General features: G+C 42.0%; 3 protein-coding genes across 5 annotated transcripts in view; 2 read left to right on the forward strand and 1 right to left on the reverse strand.

Annotated features, from left to right (window-relative positions):
- Positions 1-4,424, forward strand: part of LOC306939480 (uncharacterized protein) — a gene marked incomplete at both ends in the record, with an annotated part of 18,258 nt that extends 13,834 nt beyond the window's left edge. Inside the window, 4 exons of the mRNA XM_079524068.1 lie at positions 780-992; positions 1,622-1,741; positions 1,883-2,023; positions 4,353-4,424. Coding sequence (XP_079380194.1) covers positions 780-992; positions 1,622-1,741; positions 1,883-2,023; positions 4,353-4,424 — 546 coding nt within the window. The remainder of the gene's footprint in view (positions 1-779; positions 993-1,621; positions 1,742-1,882; positions 2,024-4,352) is intronic.
- LOC306940117 (serine/threonine-protein kinase NIM1-like) overlaps positions 1-17,136 on the forward strand; it is an 805,056-nt gene that overhangs the window by 522,524 nt on the left and 265,396 nt on the right. The gene's annotated exons all lie outside the window — the stretch shown is intronic.
- Positions 8,351-17,136, reverse strand: part of tjp2a (tight junction protein 2a (zona occludens 2)) — a 75,045-nt gene continuing 66,259 nt past the window's right edge. For 2 of the 3 annotated variants that reach the window (XM_079525093.1, XM_079525091.1), the window contains 4 exons: positions 15,814-16,044; positions 15,018-15,095; positions 14,701-14,786; positions 8,351-13,489 (listed from right to left, as the gene is read on the reverse strand). In XM_079525093.1, coding sequence (XP_079381219.1) covers positions 13,315-13,489; positions 14,701-14,786; positions 15,018-15,095; positions 15,814-16,044 — 570 coding nt within the window. In that variant the 3' untranslated portion in view covers positions 8,351-13,314. The remainder of the gene's footprint in view (positions 13,490-14,700; positions 14,787-15,017; positions 15,096-15,813; positions 16,045-17,136) is intronic. The other variant, XM_079525092.1, reaches the window with a different exon arrangement.

Genomic DNA, 17,136 nt, shown 5'->3' on the forward strand with positions numbered 1-17,136 from the left:
GTCGCTTGCCTGAGCTGTAATCAGCTGTCGACTAACGCCAGGGCTCCACCGGACGCGTTGCGTCTCCGTTGCGTGCGTCAAAAAACGCACCGGTTCAATTTTAATGCACGTGTCGCGTCTCCGTCAACGCAACGCAACGCGGGCAGTGGAGCCACCCTTCATTGATTAAAAAGGGAACATTCCCTGACGGTGACGGAGACGCGACGCTGACACGCCCGGTGGAGCCCTGGTGTTATGTATTGCTTAAATGTGTAAACCAAATGTTTTTCGAGTGCATGGCTCTGAAGTAAACTAGATTCATACTATAATCTAATTCAATGTTCTATGGCTTTAACGTTAACATGCATTCAAGTTGTATGCTTCAAGTCTGCTTGACTCAAGTTAATCTCATTAACGGTCTTGATATGCTTGTTCTTGTATACCCATGGGGGGTTTTGATAATGCTCTCTGATTTTAGTTTTTTTTAATTTTTGCTAAAAATCCATTAATTCATCAATAATGTTTATAGAACACGTTTTAGTGAATACCCAAGTAGGCTACCAAATGCCAAGTAGCCTATAGGCTACGCAGTACGCACGTTCTGCATTTACAGCCCTTACATAAATAAATGTTCAGATTTCAAATATAAAGTGCTCACCCCAGGGCACGGATGTTACAGTTCTCGGGCGGGTATAAGCACCCATATATTCCGTATTGTTCAATAAAAAGCATTTAAATCAGTTCTCTGTTTCAACTATCTGCTCCCACCGGTCGGTCTCTGTTTGTGTGAACTCCTGCAGGTTTACATAGAGAAGCAGAAGGGGGAGATGCTGGGAGTGGTGATCGTGGAGTCGGGCTGGGGCTCCATCCTTCCCACAGTCATCATCGCCAGCCTGATGCACGGCGGGCCGGCGGAGAAGTCCGGCCGGCTGAACATCGGAGACCAGATCATGACCGTCAACGGGACCAGCCTGGTCGGCCTGCCCCTCGGCACCTGTCAGAGCATCATCAAGGTACTGTACACTGCAGTGTTGATTTCGTCAGCTCAAACTTTGACGAAAAATGTTCGTCAGCTACTTGTGAGGGGCGTTAGCCCGTCAGCTACTTGTGAGGGGCGTTAGCCCCTCCTATGCCCAGCTTTACGGGTTTGTGTGAACACAAACGTGAAGACGGGAAAGTGAAGACGCGAATTGTGATTGGCCGGCGTGATTGGGTGGGGGATGTGCCATTGGTTTGTGAGCATCACATAACGATTGTGCCACGGGGGGACACATCCGTATATATGAAGACGGAAATGATGATAAGAGCGCCCCTCACTTCACACAGGTGTGATTAGATTTTTTCACTGACGAAAACGAAATAAAAAACTAAGCTATGATGAATAAACTAAGACTAAATATATTGACAATTTCGTCAACAAATAAAAACTAGACTAAAATGTTAGGGCGGGACTAGCGGAGAAGAGATCCAGTAGAACTAAAACACAAGTTATTTTACACGTGCTTGCACTCTGAAAATAGCAGATCTTTAGATCTGCTCTTCTCATATTGCAAAAAAAATGTAATCTTATGATATTTAGTCGACTAAAACTAGACTAAAATATGACAAAAACTATTTGGAGACACTGTGTGCCTCCCCTCAGGGTCTGAAATCCCAGGCCAGGATCAAGCTGAACATCGTGCGCTGCCCTCCGGTCACCATGGTGCTCATACGCAGACCTGACCTCCGGTACCAGCTGGGCTTCAGCGTACAGAACGGCATTGTGAGTATACTGAAATATACTAATATAATGTCAAATAATAATGATGTAGGAATATAATAAACAGAGCGTTGTAACTTTTGTCTATACCAGAACAGAAGTAGTTTATTACAGTGAGTAAGTGTGCCGTTTGTTCCTCCACAGATCTGTAGTCTGATGAGAGGAGGGATAGCGGAGAGGGGCGGGGTCCGAGTGGGTCACCGCATCATAGAGATCAACAGCCAGAGCGTTGTGGCCACGCCCCACGAGAAGATCGTCCACATTCTGTCCAACGCCGTGGGAGAGGTAGGACCGCCCTAGTTATACTATTCATTGATGATTGGTTGAGTTGAGCGCTTTGTCTCGCGGGCAGATTCACAAAATAGCCAAACTACACGCGGTTATGACTAGGGATGTCCGGATCACGTTTGTTTTTTCTCAAGATCTGATTCTGATCTTTTGATTTTGAGTTATCTGCCAATACCGATTTTTCCCGATCTGATTTATATTTTTATAGAACACTTATGCCATATCACAATAGTACAATATCCAAAATCAGACAATATGCAGTCTAATATCATGATATGGATATAATATTGACGTTTTTTTACCCTAGTTATGACGCCAATGTGCGACAAATATAAATCAGGCTTTAAGCCACGGTCACGCCGCGCTTTTATTCTACCTATGAGGGGCCAGGGCGCCGTCTGCCAATGCATTTCAATGGGAATGCAGCGGTTTGCTGCCATTCACGGATTTCTGCCAAAAAAGAAATCCATTGGAATACATTGGCAGAATCCACCCTCGTAGATAGAATAAAAGTGTCGACCATCCCCTTACATTGTTTTTATAATATTGAATTTAGGTCAGTTTGCTCGATAAATTATGGTCATTAAAAGTTTCTGCCAAAGATTGACCATTTGTGTGAAAGGAAAAAAGTATACTATATTCTATTCTTAATGTGTTATGCTCAAGTAAAATGAATACGACATTTGAGTAACAGACTAAAGTTCTCATCTATGTACATTATTTACATAGAAATTGGGTTTGCATTTCATGAGAAAGTAGCCCTATAGTACTACAGTGTTACTTGGATTGGAGATCCATGCCATTGCCAACCCCAAAGCCGGGCTCCATAGAAAACCGCTACCACAGCCACTGGTCCCAATCACATCCCAAACGCTAGCTGCAATTTGCAACAGTAGGTTTTTTATAATGGGTTCAGTCTAGAGTTGCAACACCAGCCGGCATTGACAATCCATTCATCCAAACAGAAAAGTGTGATCTGCTGGTATTAAACAACGTTAAACTCACCAACATTGCAGCTGTAAGGAAAGTTTGAATTATCCTCTTTCAATATGCAAATTCTGTAGTTTATTTAATAAAACTCCACCGTAGACATGTTATGAGTTACTTTCTGCTAAGAAAGTTAGAGCCGTGATAATTTTTTGTGTGTGTTGGAGTTTTTATTAACGGATTGTGCTGCTGCTTCCTGCATTTATGTGCAAATTGGCCAAACACCAACACAGAATTTCTTCATAAACAAATCTAGTGTTGCAAATTGCAGCTAACCCAAACCCCAGAACCACTGTGGCTGTACTCACTCCTATAGCCAACATGTCACATAGGCCTATACTCATTTCCAACCTCTGTCCTTTGAACTGCCATGATGGAAAACATCAATTACTTACACCAATGGTTCTTCTCAACTCCAATGGAGATCCAAGATGGCTGCTGCTTTTCCTTTCTGCTGGTTACACACTTTTTACAGCATATCTGGAACAAATCTTTCTAGTTTAAGACAGACTTGTACTATGTGAGCTAACTATTTTAGCTGAATGATACGAGGCTTGCAGAGCTAGTTCAGACAGACAACTCAAGGCAGTGATGCCAAACCCTGATCAGGTGATCAGTCACATGGACTCTTCACCTGGTAAAATCTCCCCGCCTACCTGATCAACCCTAGCCTTGTCTGTGCTGCTGCTGATGCCCTAAGACGTTTTGCAATCCCACCCCAGCATCCACCTTTGGGCTCCGTTAATATATTCCCCGTTGGGGTCTTCATTTATTCCCTCTGTGATATCCATTTGTCATTTCACTTAATTATACGTGCTTTACAGGGAACACCTCTGTGTGTACAGTACCTTTGCTATACAGTATACAGCAACAAATGTATTTTTCTGAAAACCTAGGTCAGGATTTAGAAGGTGTTTTTTTAGAATGGGCCTCAGGTTTAAATGGGTTAAGGCCCAAACCACGCTAATGGTTCGCCATGCAACTCCTTGCAACCAAACAGAGTTGCATTGGTGTGACATATGTCATATGTCCTACATTTAATTTAGACTGTAGAAGTGTTAAACAACTATAAGGATCCATTTGGTTACCAACTCCATTTAGCTGGGGACCACCTGGAACCCCCTCAAGCACCACTGGTTGAAAACCACTGGCCTAAGGGAAACTACTTCAAGGAGTCAGTTGTCTGTTTACAGTGCCTGGATCATTGTGTCTAGGGATGCCAGAAAGTGACCATCAGCCAAATCGAATAATATATATAGATTTCGGAGACTCCGATGATTAATTGGAAAATCGATTAATCGGCGGCATCCCTAATTGTGTTTCATGACCTTTTCTCCAGATCCACATGAAGACCATGCCTGCAGCCATGTACCGTCTGCTGACAGCACAAGAGCATCCTGTGTACATCTGAGCGGCCTCCCTGTTCACTGTTCACCCACCTACCAGATAGTACAAATGATAGTACATCTGAGCGGCCTCCCTGTTCACTGTTCACCCACCTACCAGATAGTACATCCTGTGTACATCTGAGCGGCCTCCCTGTTCACTGTTCACCCACCTACCAGATAGTACAAATGCTTCCATGTGTCTCAACCCTTTAACCCATTGATACCTGAGGCTGAATCTGGGAACGCCTTCTAGGGCCTGACATAAGGTTTCTGAAAACCTTCAAATTTTGATTCATTATTTTTTTAAATAGTTATGTTTTTTCAAAAATAGCAGACCTACAAGTTCATAGCGCGCCACTCGGTGGCGCGCTATGAGCTTGTAGATCTGCTATTTTTCAATAGCTAAATTATAACAATAGCTGATGAGACACAGAGAGAGCGCCGGCATCAAGGGTAGAACAACGTATAGGTTGCACCAGGCATCAATGGGTTAAGACCTGAGACCACATTCTACAAAATAATGTCTTCTAAATCACGACCGTTTTCTGAAAAACCTATGTTTCTATATCAGTGGTTCTCAAACTATTTCATGTCAAGGACCCACAGAATATCAGTATTTGGCCGCGGACCTCCATCTGAAAATATGTTGTTCCTCCAGGAACCCCCAGAAGCAAATATTTGAGTTAAAAACGTTCCCTGTGAAAGAATATATATTCAAAGATTTGCACACATTTTCACAATATTTCTAAAATAGCAGATCTACAAGCTCATAGCACAGCACTCGGTGCTGCGCTGTGGTTAAAAGCTATAGGGTGACAACGATGCGTCCTCAGGTCTAAATGGGTTAAGACAGCGGTTTGAATCCCGTTTCATTTTATCCATAACAAATGAAAAAGAAACACACAAAATGACCCATTTTCTGCATCTCGTTTGATACGACACGCGTTCAACACGTTGATCTCATCAGCACTGACTTGCCTTAATCTGTACAGTTTGTCATCATGTGAACATGTACGGTAGAGCTACAGTACGATGCAGGTCATTTCACCAGGCGGAGGAGTGTTCACATTCCATCATGCATAACCAAAGACAACAGCGAGTTATATTGTGCATATCATTGCTGTTCAGAAGAAACCACCTAACTTATTTTCATAAATCAGTGCTATAGAGCGTCGCAGTCCCGCCCCTTACCATGGACCAGGAAATGAAACCCAATGCATTATTCTCATAGACATTTCTTAAAGTATTTATTTAAAGACGGTTACGCCGCGGACAAAGCCAACTCGAGTCGTGACAACTCATGACAACACAAACAATATTTTGGACCAAACAAATAATTACAAAGAAGAAAAAAACGCAGGTTACAACACTTTTTTTGTTGTTTTTCTTCTTTGTAATTATTTGTTTGGTCCAAAATATTGTTTGTGTTGTCATGAGTTGTCACGACTCGAGTTGGCTTTGTCCGCGGCGTAACCGTCTTTAAATAAATACTTTAAGAAATGTCTATGGGAATAATGCATTGGGATTCATTTCCTGGTCCATGGTAGGGGGCGGGACTGCGACGCTCTATTGAACACGCGCGCAAAAGTGCTTTGACAAAAACCCTTCTAACTTCTTGATAGTTGAATTTTTTTCCCCCATTTCCTGAAATCTTGGTGGTTTCTTTCGGACAGCAGAGATATTTAGGTGGTGGAGTAAATAATCATTATTTATTTTTTACTTTTTTATTATTTATTTATATGTTATATTAATTGAATGTATCGAACACAAACGGACCTACAAATTGCCTCTTGGGGTGTGTCTGCCGGCTACTTGTACTGTACATAGATTTCCACCTCTCAAATGAACTCTTGGCGACCGATGGATGGCGCTGCATTTTTGTGCATGTGTAAACGTGCCAAACAAACCCTGAAACCTCCCACGGTCCATTTGATTTTCACAATGGCCCCATTACCACCAGGGTGGAACCGGCCCGGTTTATAGTCCATAAGCCAGATCCTCAAAATTGGAACGCTAATTACGAATTGAGTGGGCAAAACCATACCTATATTAAATGTTTATAGGATCAATATAAGTAAATTAATATATGATAACCCTTCCACAGGAGTAGCTTTTTCATATTTATCAGTTCACACATTATTTTCACCTACAGTATACCTGTATACATGAGGTGAATAGGTAAAAATGTAATTCATAGTTATCACCATGAAACTTCCCCAGTTACTTACACGAAGACAATGATTTATTGTATTACAAGTTTTCCAAAATTGTACTTTTTTTTTTTATCACTTAGATTTTTCAAAATTGTACATTTAAATGTGCAAATGAGGCATTATATAGGAAAATATGAACAAGCTACTACTGGACTAAGAACCGGTTCAACCCTGGTGGAAAAGGGGCCAATGTGAACATAAATTGGCCTCAGTACGTATTTCATTAGCTGGTGGTGTTAGGTGTCCTCCCATCAAATCTCAAGAGATGTTTTGCAAAGTGCTGATTTTGGTTCACTCAACGTCCTATTATATTTATACAGTGTTTTAATTTAATCGATATTTGCAAAAATGCATTTCACCACCCAGCCACCGATTCCCTGGCAACCGTTGCAAGTGAAGATACTCAGTGGTGGAAAAAGTACTCATAATCTTTACTTAAGTAAAAGTATCAATACTGCAATAGCACGGTGGCACTGGGGGCGTGTTCCCTCCTCCACGTCATCATTGCCCATACCCTAGGTGGGGTTGGCAAAAGGGCCTTTCTGTGTGGAGTTTGCATGTTCTCCCCGTGTCCCCTATAGGGTAGGTAGGTACCCTCACAAAACCATGCAGTAATCCTGGTCTCTAAACTGCCTCCCCATGGTCAGCTGGGGCGGGTGGGGAAAGGAACTGGTTGGAATAACGTGTTCCTTCCTTCCATGCGCTACGTGGACTCCTCATGCATTGAAGGAAGCATGAGGTCAGTCCGTTGCTCTCCCCAGGTTGGCAGAGGGAGTGCAGAGCCCAGGATCACATTAGATAATTGACACTGGGTGAAAAAATGGGTTACAAAATCACGGGATAAACATTTAGTAAAAAAATTAAAAATTACAAAAAGTAAAATACTCATTATGCTGAATGTCCCATGTTTTTAAAATGTATAAAAATCGTTTGAAAATAGCAGATTGCGTTGTGAGGTTGTAGATCTGCTATTTTCAAATAGCCAAAATATATAGTGCTTTAATAAGTGATTAATGTATGTTTAGTACTAAAAATCTAAAACTTAACTAGTAACTAAAGTTTTGTAGCGGAGTAGAAGTAAAAGCACTGGAAAATTGGAAATACTCAAGTACAAATACTTAAAAATTCTACTTAAGTAAATGTACTTAGTTACTTTACACTACTGACGATATAACATCATGAGCCTGTGGAACTAAACTTCAGAGGCCGTTTGAGAATGACTGACCGACCGACTCATGTCAGCATCCAGGGTTTTTCAGCCACGGATTGAGTTTGAGACCTTTCAGTGTTATTATCCCACTCCCAAGCACCATGCATTGACATGATTTGGCTTTAGAACAGGGGTTCTCAACCCATGGGTCGCGACCCCTCGGGGGGGGTCGCCAAATTATTTTAGGGGGTCCCCAAATTATTTAAAAAAAAAAGAAATAAAAATATATATTTTCACGATTTAAAAAAAATAGCAGACCTACAAGCTCGTAGCGCGCCACTCGGTGGCGCGCTATGAGCTTGTAGATCTGCTATTTTTCAATAGCTAAATTATAACAATGCTTAAAACACCAAAAGGGGTTCCCGCCCAAAATGGTTTAAGGTTATTGTAGCAGTCAATTTATATTGGGGGTCGGGAGGGGGCTGGGCGGGGGTCCCGAGACATTGCCAAAGCATTTCCGGGGGTCCCCGGCCAAAAACGTTGAGAACCCCTGCTTTAGAATATAATCTTAATAATCAACCTCATGTAAATGTAAAAAAAATGAAAACTTTTTTTTTTATTTGAATTTGTTTCAGAGGGACAAGCACTCCCAACAGTCACAAGAATTGCTGCAAGTCAGGGAGATTACACACATCACATACCGTACTAAATACATTTGGAATAAAGCAACTGACATGATTGTCTTGTACCATAATATTTCCCAATTCTACCTTGTACAAAAGAAGAAGAAAAAGACCTGACAGAACGTACCGTGTATACAACATACAAATATATATGCAATACAAATGTGATTGTCTCCTGTTGTGAGCAGCTAATAAAGAGAGGTACAAATACAAAATACTAGACACCTTAATGACTTGAACCTGTTCCACAATCCATCCCTCCTCTGTGACGTCTCTTCGCCGTCATAAAACAGCTTTTATTGCCTTACAATATACAAAATATCAACCCTTATGGGTTCAAATTGATCAATTAGGAGGATTTTACTGTGTGTAGGATCATGGCGCTTTAAGCATGCTACCGTGTTACACAAAGTTTTACATTTTTAATCCTGAAAGGGGAAAGTAACAGTTTTGGCCAAATGAGGTTTCTCCCTGACAAACAACTATTTACTGTATGTGATCAAACCTTTTCAAGTACATCGAGTACAGTGCCTCACATTTAAAGCTACAATCCTGGACTTCTTTTGGTCAAGGTTTTTTTTAACGCAGATGGCGCACTAGATTGTACACTAGATGCGCCACCATCTTTACTGAAGTTCAGACATCGTTCCAATGACATCTGTGTCAGGACTTGGGAGACAACATACATGAAACATAGTGCATTGAATGTTATATACAGTATATTGTTGCTATCGCAAAAACTACTAATCTCCATATTTTAACTTTTTGTGTGTTTTTTGTGTGTAAATTAACGTCCTATTTGATCATAATACAGCGTCACACAAAAGCATAAAAGGTAGCAATCTACAAGCTCGAAATTTGGAGCTTGTCGATCTGCTACTTTTGCCATTTTTTTATTTGAATCCTGTAGTAACAGTGCTGTCCAGGACGCATGCCGTTTCTCTCTCAAAAGTCATGTAAGCAAAAAAGGCACATTAGAAAGTGTGCTGCTTGCCTCGTGACACGGCCAGCAATCGGTGTTGCTTGCGGACAAGAACACATACCCAAGCTAAAATCAGTTGTTGGCAGTAGGGCTGTCACAATTATGACATAATCGTCTAATCGCAATTATTTGAGATAATCAAAATTATTTTTGCATAATCATCAATCGTTTCCATGTTGAAAAATGTCCTTATATTTTTTTTAAATAAAAAAATAGCAGAAATAGCACATCTATAAGATTACAACACGTGTTTAGATCAACTATTTTCGCTATTTTGTCATTTTTGGAAAGAAAAATGCGTGATTACGAAGCCTAAAGGCAAACGGAAATAAAAATTGCAACGTTCCAATGTTCAATTCAAAAAAACAAATCGTCAATCGCAATTATGTGAGACAATGAATCGTCAACTAAGATTTGTAATCGTGACAGCCCTAGCTGGTAGACGACATAATCATGTGAAAGGAGTATAAATTCAGATTTACAGTTGGAGGCCATCGATATTGTCCTTTTCTTTTTGCTGAGGTTTGCGTGATCTGCGCAAAAGGACAGTTAACCCATTTTGGGCGGGAACCCCTTTTGGTGTTTTAAACATTGTTATAATTTAGCTATTGAAAAATAGCAGATCTACAAGCTCATAGCGCGCCACCGAGTGGCGCGCTACGAGCTTGTAGGTCTGCTATTTTTGAAAAATCGTGAAAATATTTATTTCAGAAAACTGGAGGATTTAGAAGGATTTTTTAAAATTTTGAGGTCAGGCCTAAATGGGTCAAATGATAAGGGACAATATCGGTGGCACCCAACTGTATGGACATGGAGAAGCAATGCTCAGCGAGGGCTGGGCGATATGGACAAAAGAAAATATCACCATCATTTGACCAAATATACCCTGATATCTATATTGTGACGGATAATGCTTTATTGTGACCATATAAATATACATTTTTCTAAATAGCTAAAAAGCATTAATAGAGTATAAAATAGGGCTTAAATGATTAAACCCAAGAAAAGACAACACGTTTTGCCATATCACGATATTCAAAACCCGAGACGGATATCTTGTAAGGCAGGGGTTCTCAACGTTTTTGGCCGGGGACCCCCGGAAATGCTTTGGCAATATCTCGGGACCCCCGCCCCGCCCCCCAATATAAATTGACTGCTACAATAACCTTAACGCATTTTGGGCGGGAACCCCTTTTGGTGTTTTAAGCATTATGTTATAATTTAGCTATTGAAAAATAGCAGATCTACAAGCTCATAGCGCGCCACCGAGTGGCGCGCTACGAGCTTGTAGGTCTGCTATTTTTTAAAAACCGTGAAAAAAAAGAAAAAAAATCTTTTTTTTTTGAAAATAATTTGGGGACCCCCTAAAATAATTTGGTGGCCCCCCGAGGGGTCGCGACCCACGGGTTGAGAACCCCTGTTGTAAGGTACAATGACATGGCTATGATATGGATATAATGCCCAGCCCTGGGCTCAGGCATATACATGTACAATAATAAAACAGTTGATTTTGCATGAATGTGATTACTGCACAGAAAGGAAGGACACTAATGTAAAGAAGTACATGTACAGTTGTGTGCCATTGTTTACAGTGTGATCCAACGTGGCACAGTCAGTGCAATGTGTTCAATGCACTATAGAATCATTTTATCTAGGACGGACGGTAGGTGCACACTGACACTAGACACAGAAGCGCTGCCAAGCCTGTGTCAAATCTGACAATATGTCAGAATAAAAGTCCACCAAAAGTGTACGAACAGCCGGAAATGGTTGAAGAATATGTCCGCCGATCCGCTTCACGACGATACGGTTACGTTAGCGTCGATAAACTAGTCTCTCACAGCGACTTTCACTTTGCAGCACTTCCGCCTCTAATTGGGTGAACCCGAACCGTTCAAGTAGATCAATTATAAAAATTAACTGGCGGACTTTACTGTGAACAGTTAAAAGTACAATGATGTTTTAAAAGAGTGAGAGCAGGGAAGTTTCAGAAGTAAAACTTCAAAAGAAATAAAAACAAGATGATTGGAACGGTGCTATATTTGTCATTGGGCCCACAATGGACACAGCATTGCTAGAAGTGTAATGGAAAGCCCTGCGAGCGAGTTTGTATCCTAATAATGTAACAAAAGCCCGATATGAGGAATATATACACCATGAAATATCAAACATACTGTATCAAAAGGGAATTGCAGACACTTACACTCTCTGCCATTAAGGACGGGTATATACGAAAAATTTAAGAAAACTACTTTACAGTCTTGTGATGTTTTTCCAAAACATTTGGAACAACACACACAGGCGCGCGCACACACACACACACACACACACACACACACACACACACACACACACACACACACACACACACACACACACACACACACACACACACACACACACACACACACACACACACACACACACACACACACACACACACACACACATTGTGAACAGGAATAAAAGACGTGTTATCTAATGTGCTTTGCATGTGAAGTAATCCCTTTGAAGAGCTATCCGATTTTTTTTTCTTTTAGATTTAGGAGATGGGAGTATGGAACACAACAGACATTTGAAAGAGTTAATGCCCCCATACTCCACTTTTAGCTGATAACCTACTCACCTTTTAGGTGAAAGGGTCATCTCCTTAAAATGTGATATTTGTTTTAGGTTATCACCTATAAGTGGAATATGCATGGGCCTTAAACATCAAAGTGAAGACACTGTTTAACTTGGCCACCACACTGACATAAGCCATAATATCCCTTTGCCGCCACTAGGTGGGGGAATAGGACAGAATGAAGGAGGGGGTTTCAGCCCACTGCATTTTCAGACAGTGGAAGACTGACAGACAGTGGATCTACAAGCTCAGTGTCTTTGTATTTGTGCTGGCTGTAGTGTAGTGACAGTGGGTCTACAGCTCAGTGTCTTTGTATTTGTGCTGACTGTAGTGTATTGACAGTGGGTCTACAGCTCAGTGTCTTTGTATTTGTGCTGGCTGTAGTGTATTGACAGTGGGTCTACAGCTCAGTGTCTTTGTATTTGTGCTGGCTGTAGTGTATTGACAGTGGGTCTACAGCTCAGTGTCTTTGTATTTGTGCTGGCTGTAGTGTATTGACAGTGGGTCTACAGCTCAGTGTCTTTGTATTTGTGCTGGCTGTAGTGTAGTGCCAGTGGGTCTACAGCTGTAGTGTAGTGACAGTGGGTCTACAGCTGTAGTGTAGTAGTGACAGTGGCTCTACAGCTCCGTGTCCTTGTATTTCTGATGGCTGTAGTGTATTGACAGTGGGTCTACAGCTGTAGTGTATTGACAGTGGGTCTACAGCTGTAGTGTATTGACAGTGGGTCTACAGCTGTAGTGTAGTGACAGTGGGTCTACAGCTGTAGTGTAGTAGTGACAGTGGCTCTACAGCTCCGTGTCCTTGTATTTCTGATGGCTGTAGTGTATTGACAGTGGGTCTACAGCTGTAGTGTATTGACAGTGGGTCTACAGCTGTAGTGTATTGACAGTGGGTCTACAGCTGTAGTGTAGTGACAGTGGGTCTACAGCTGTAGTGTAGTAGTGACAGTGGCTCTACAGCTCAGTGTCTTTGTATTTGTGCTGGCTGTAGTGTATTGACAGTGGGTCTACAGCTCAGTGTCTTTGTATTTGTGCTGGCTGTAGTGTAGTGACAGTGGGTCTACAGCTGTAGTGTAGTAGTGACAGTGGCTCTACAGCTCCGTGTCCTTGTATTTCTGATGGCTGTAGTGTATTGACAGTGGGTCTACAGCTGTAGTGTAGTGACAGTGGGTCTACAGCTGTAGTGTATTGACAGTGGGTCTACAGCTGTAGTGTAGTAGTGACAGTGGCTCTACAGCTGTAGTGTAGTAGTGACAGTGGCTCTACAGCTCCGTGTCCTTGTATTTCTGATGGCTGTAGTAGCCCCTCTTCGTCTGGTCAGCCAGCTGCCTGCGGTACTCATCCTCGTCGTCGTTATCGTCGCGGGCGTAGCCCCTGCTCTCCCCGTACGGCGGCCTGGATGGCGCCACCTGGGGCTCGGGGGGGTTGGAGCTGGAGCTAAAAGACAGCAGGCAGTGGTGGAAAAGGGACTTAAGTTTGGTACTTAAAGTACCAAACTTAGAAAGTACCCATTGGGTTGAATGTCCCATTACACAAGTTCAAAATGTGTAATAATGTATAATATATATATAATAATCAAAATCTACAAAGTAACTAGTGTTCTAATAATTGTAGTGGTGTAAAAAGTACCATATTTCCTCTGAGATGTAGTGGAGTAGAAGTAAAATATAAACAATTGGAAATACTTCAGTTAAGTAAAAGTACCTCAAAATTGTACTTAAGTAAATGTATGTACCGGTAGTTACTTTCCACCACTGTTTAATTAATAAATGGCATGACGTCACATGCTGCTGCTTACCCTATTGGCTGTGGGCGGTTGAGGTTGGGCTTACCCTATTGGCTGTGGGCATTGAGGTTGGGCTTACCATGAATATTAAAAAGAAAATCACACCCGTGAGGGGTGCTCGTCATCGTACATCAATTTATGCTAGCGGACATTTATGCTAGCGGACATTATGCTAGCAGAATTATCAGCTCTTATCATCATACATCATCATGGATCATCTCATGCTGGCCAATCAGAATGCCTGTTGTCTATGATTGGTTAGCTGATTTGCTCGTTATCATATGACATAAAATTTCCCTTCAATGGCAATGGCCATTAATGTTTTGATGTTTAATTTACGTCATATTTAGCGGAATTCTGACATAATTTCTCTGTTCATTGTCAATGGCAAATATTGAGATGTGTGGGGACAAGATTTAGCGGACATTTGACCTGAAAGGCACAATGAAAGGGCCCTTTCATTGTCAATGGCAAATCTTGAGACAAAAAAATAAAAATAAATGCCTCATTGGCAGCTGCAGTTCGTTGGAGCCATGTGTGTGCAAAAGGGGGTGGAAGTGCGCAGGAAGAGTGCTGAAGGCACGCTGCGTCGCTGCCCAAGTGACGTCACTCATGCGACTCCTCCATGTCTCTCGCTGCCACTCAAGTGACTACTGGCCAATCACAGCGCATGTTTTCTGGGACTTACGTTGCGCTCTCGGAAGCTTCGCAAGGAATCTCGGGAAAATGTTGCCCCCTCTCGAGAACACACGCCCCAGAGCCGGAAGAGGCGACTACCTTAATATGTCTATTACCCTATTGGCTGTGGGCAGTATAGGGTGGGTTTACCCTATTGGCTGTGGGCGGTTGATGTTGGGCTTACCCTATTGGCTGTGGGCGGTTGAGGTTGGACTTTGGCAGTTTAATTGGAACAGCGTAGATGTCAGGGTGCTTCTGAGCTATCTCCAGCTGTACACACAGAGAGAGGAAAGGAACGAGAAATGTTTAATCCCACTGTATGACTTTGGGGAGCATGTAGTTGTATGCAGTAGTATTGTGGTAGTAATAGTAGTATCATGAAGACAAGATAAAACAAAAGTATAAATTATGCTGTCACGATTACAAATTTAAGTTGACAATTAATTGCCACACAAATAATTGCGATTAACGATTATTTTATGTACTATTTCGAGTACCAACCCGAGCATTCTCTGCCTCTTGTAGCTCCAACATCCTCTGGGCTCTGGCCAGATGGTCCATCTGCTCGAAGGCTTTCACCTTACAAGTAAAATACTTAAAAGTGAATTAACCATACATATTTAGCTTATTAATAAAAACATATGGTGCCGTTCACACTAAAGCCATACACAGATGTCGTGAAAATAACTAGACAAATGATTGGGTTTTAAATAATGAAACAAAAAAACAATGTACGATTAAACAAAAACACGGCATGGTGACGGATGACCACATGAAGTCATTATGATGGGGGGAACAAAATTACAATCACATCAATGTATTTTTATTATGTACATGAATATGTACTCCATTACCTGTCCACCATGCTTCAATTTTGTTTTATGGTAAAGCAAGCAAGTGAAAAAAAGAAGAATGTTGAAATAAAGAATATGTATCAACAAGGGGCGGGAAGTCAGATGAAAGCTCTTTTCCTGAATGCATTATGGGCAATAAACTTATTTAGGAGTAGAAATTAGTTCCCATACATGTTTACAAAGTAATTTCCAAACCTTTTCCTGAATATTGAACCCAATTTCCAGGTTTATATAACAATCATTCAGCGCAATAATGAGTCTCTTACTTCTGGAATATAATTCCATTCCAAATTTCGGGCCAAATCTTTGCTTATCATACGACTAATAGTGTTTCTCAAACCTTTTTATTTCACGGACCCCCAGTTTGGTATGCAGAATTAATTTGTGTTTGACCGGGGAGCGCCAGAGAAGGCAATAAGAAACAAGTGCTTCATAATAATAACCTTGCCCATGAAGGAGCGATTTGCCGGGTCGTCCTCCTCCTTGGCCACCGGGGGGCCCTGGTGGTCCTCTACGGACTGGCTGTGGGTGCGGGAGGTGAACGAGGGCTTGCTGGCCACGGGGGGCGGAGGAGGCCGGCCCCCGCCGCCGGTGGTGGTGTCACTGCTGATGGTGCTGCTGGAGGGAGAGTCGTAGCCTCGGGACGAGTCGTTGCGAGTTTGAACCCCTCGCACCTGTCAGATGAACGGGACGATTTAATGCCGTCATGTTATCAAGACAAGTCACTTGCATACAGTGGGCCCGATTCCAAAGTCCGCCCTCAAGCCCTGCACCCTCACTGACTTACGTCAGCTGGTAAGTGCTTGAGGGTGAGAGCCTGCAAGGGCTCCAAATGGTATGAAATTCATGGGACAGCACATTAGGCATAAACCTCCTTGCAACTGCCATTGGGGATAATGGTTTCATTTCATGCAACTGCTCGCAACAGTTTGGTTCCAAGGAGTTGCATGGCGAATCATTGGTGTGGTTTGGGCCTTAGATGAGTCCTTCATTCACTTTACACTACGGTTAGAAACTCTTGTACCGTCATTATTTACAGCCATTGCTTTGATTGTTGGCTGTGATTGTTGATTATTATTATATTTACGATATTCTGTTCGTTTTAAATTTGAGTTTAGATTAGGGGTTTATTCGTTTTAAAGGAGCATTCAGTGATTTGAGTGATTTGGAATACCACCCAGTCCGCCCCGGTAACAAAATGTGCACATGCACGCTCTACAGTGGGGGGAAGTGCAACAGGCCAACAGCATGTGCACCAAGGCCCGCCCCCACTCGATCATGATTGGAGGAAGGCCTCTCTCATCCTGATTGGATGAAGGCTTTGCCACCCGCCACCAAAACTGAAACTAGGGTTTTTTTACCCCAGGGGCTCACTGGGGACCCCAGGGGCTCACTGGGGACAGGGAGGAACTCCTTATATGGTCAGCACACTCTATAGTAGGGAGGATTATCCAGAAAAAAAGAAAAAATAAGTGATATTTAGATTAAGTCAAATCACTGAATATACCTTTAAATTTGTCTATTGCGACCCCCTTTGAGAACAGTGGGAAAGCACTATACCCGTTGACTTGCCCATTTTAAATGGAAACATTACAACCTGACCGATGTGCAAGTTTAGCTGATGTATTATAATTAAATTAATAGTAATAGCATTTAATTAATAATGGTTTATTTTTGGCAAAAACAGATACCATATTTAATGTTAATGACACACACACACACACACCACCCCCCCCCTTCTCAATCCCCACCCTTGCTTATCAGTC

This window comes from Electrona antarctica (assembly GCF_951216825.1).
Source record: "Electrona antarctica genome assembly, chromosome: 16".
NCBI lineage: Eukaryota > Metazoa > Chordata > Actinopteri > Myctophiformes > Myctophidae > Electrona > Electrona antarctica.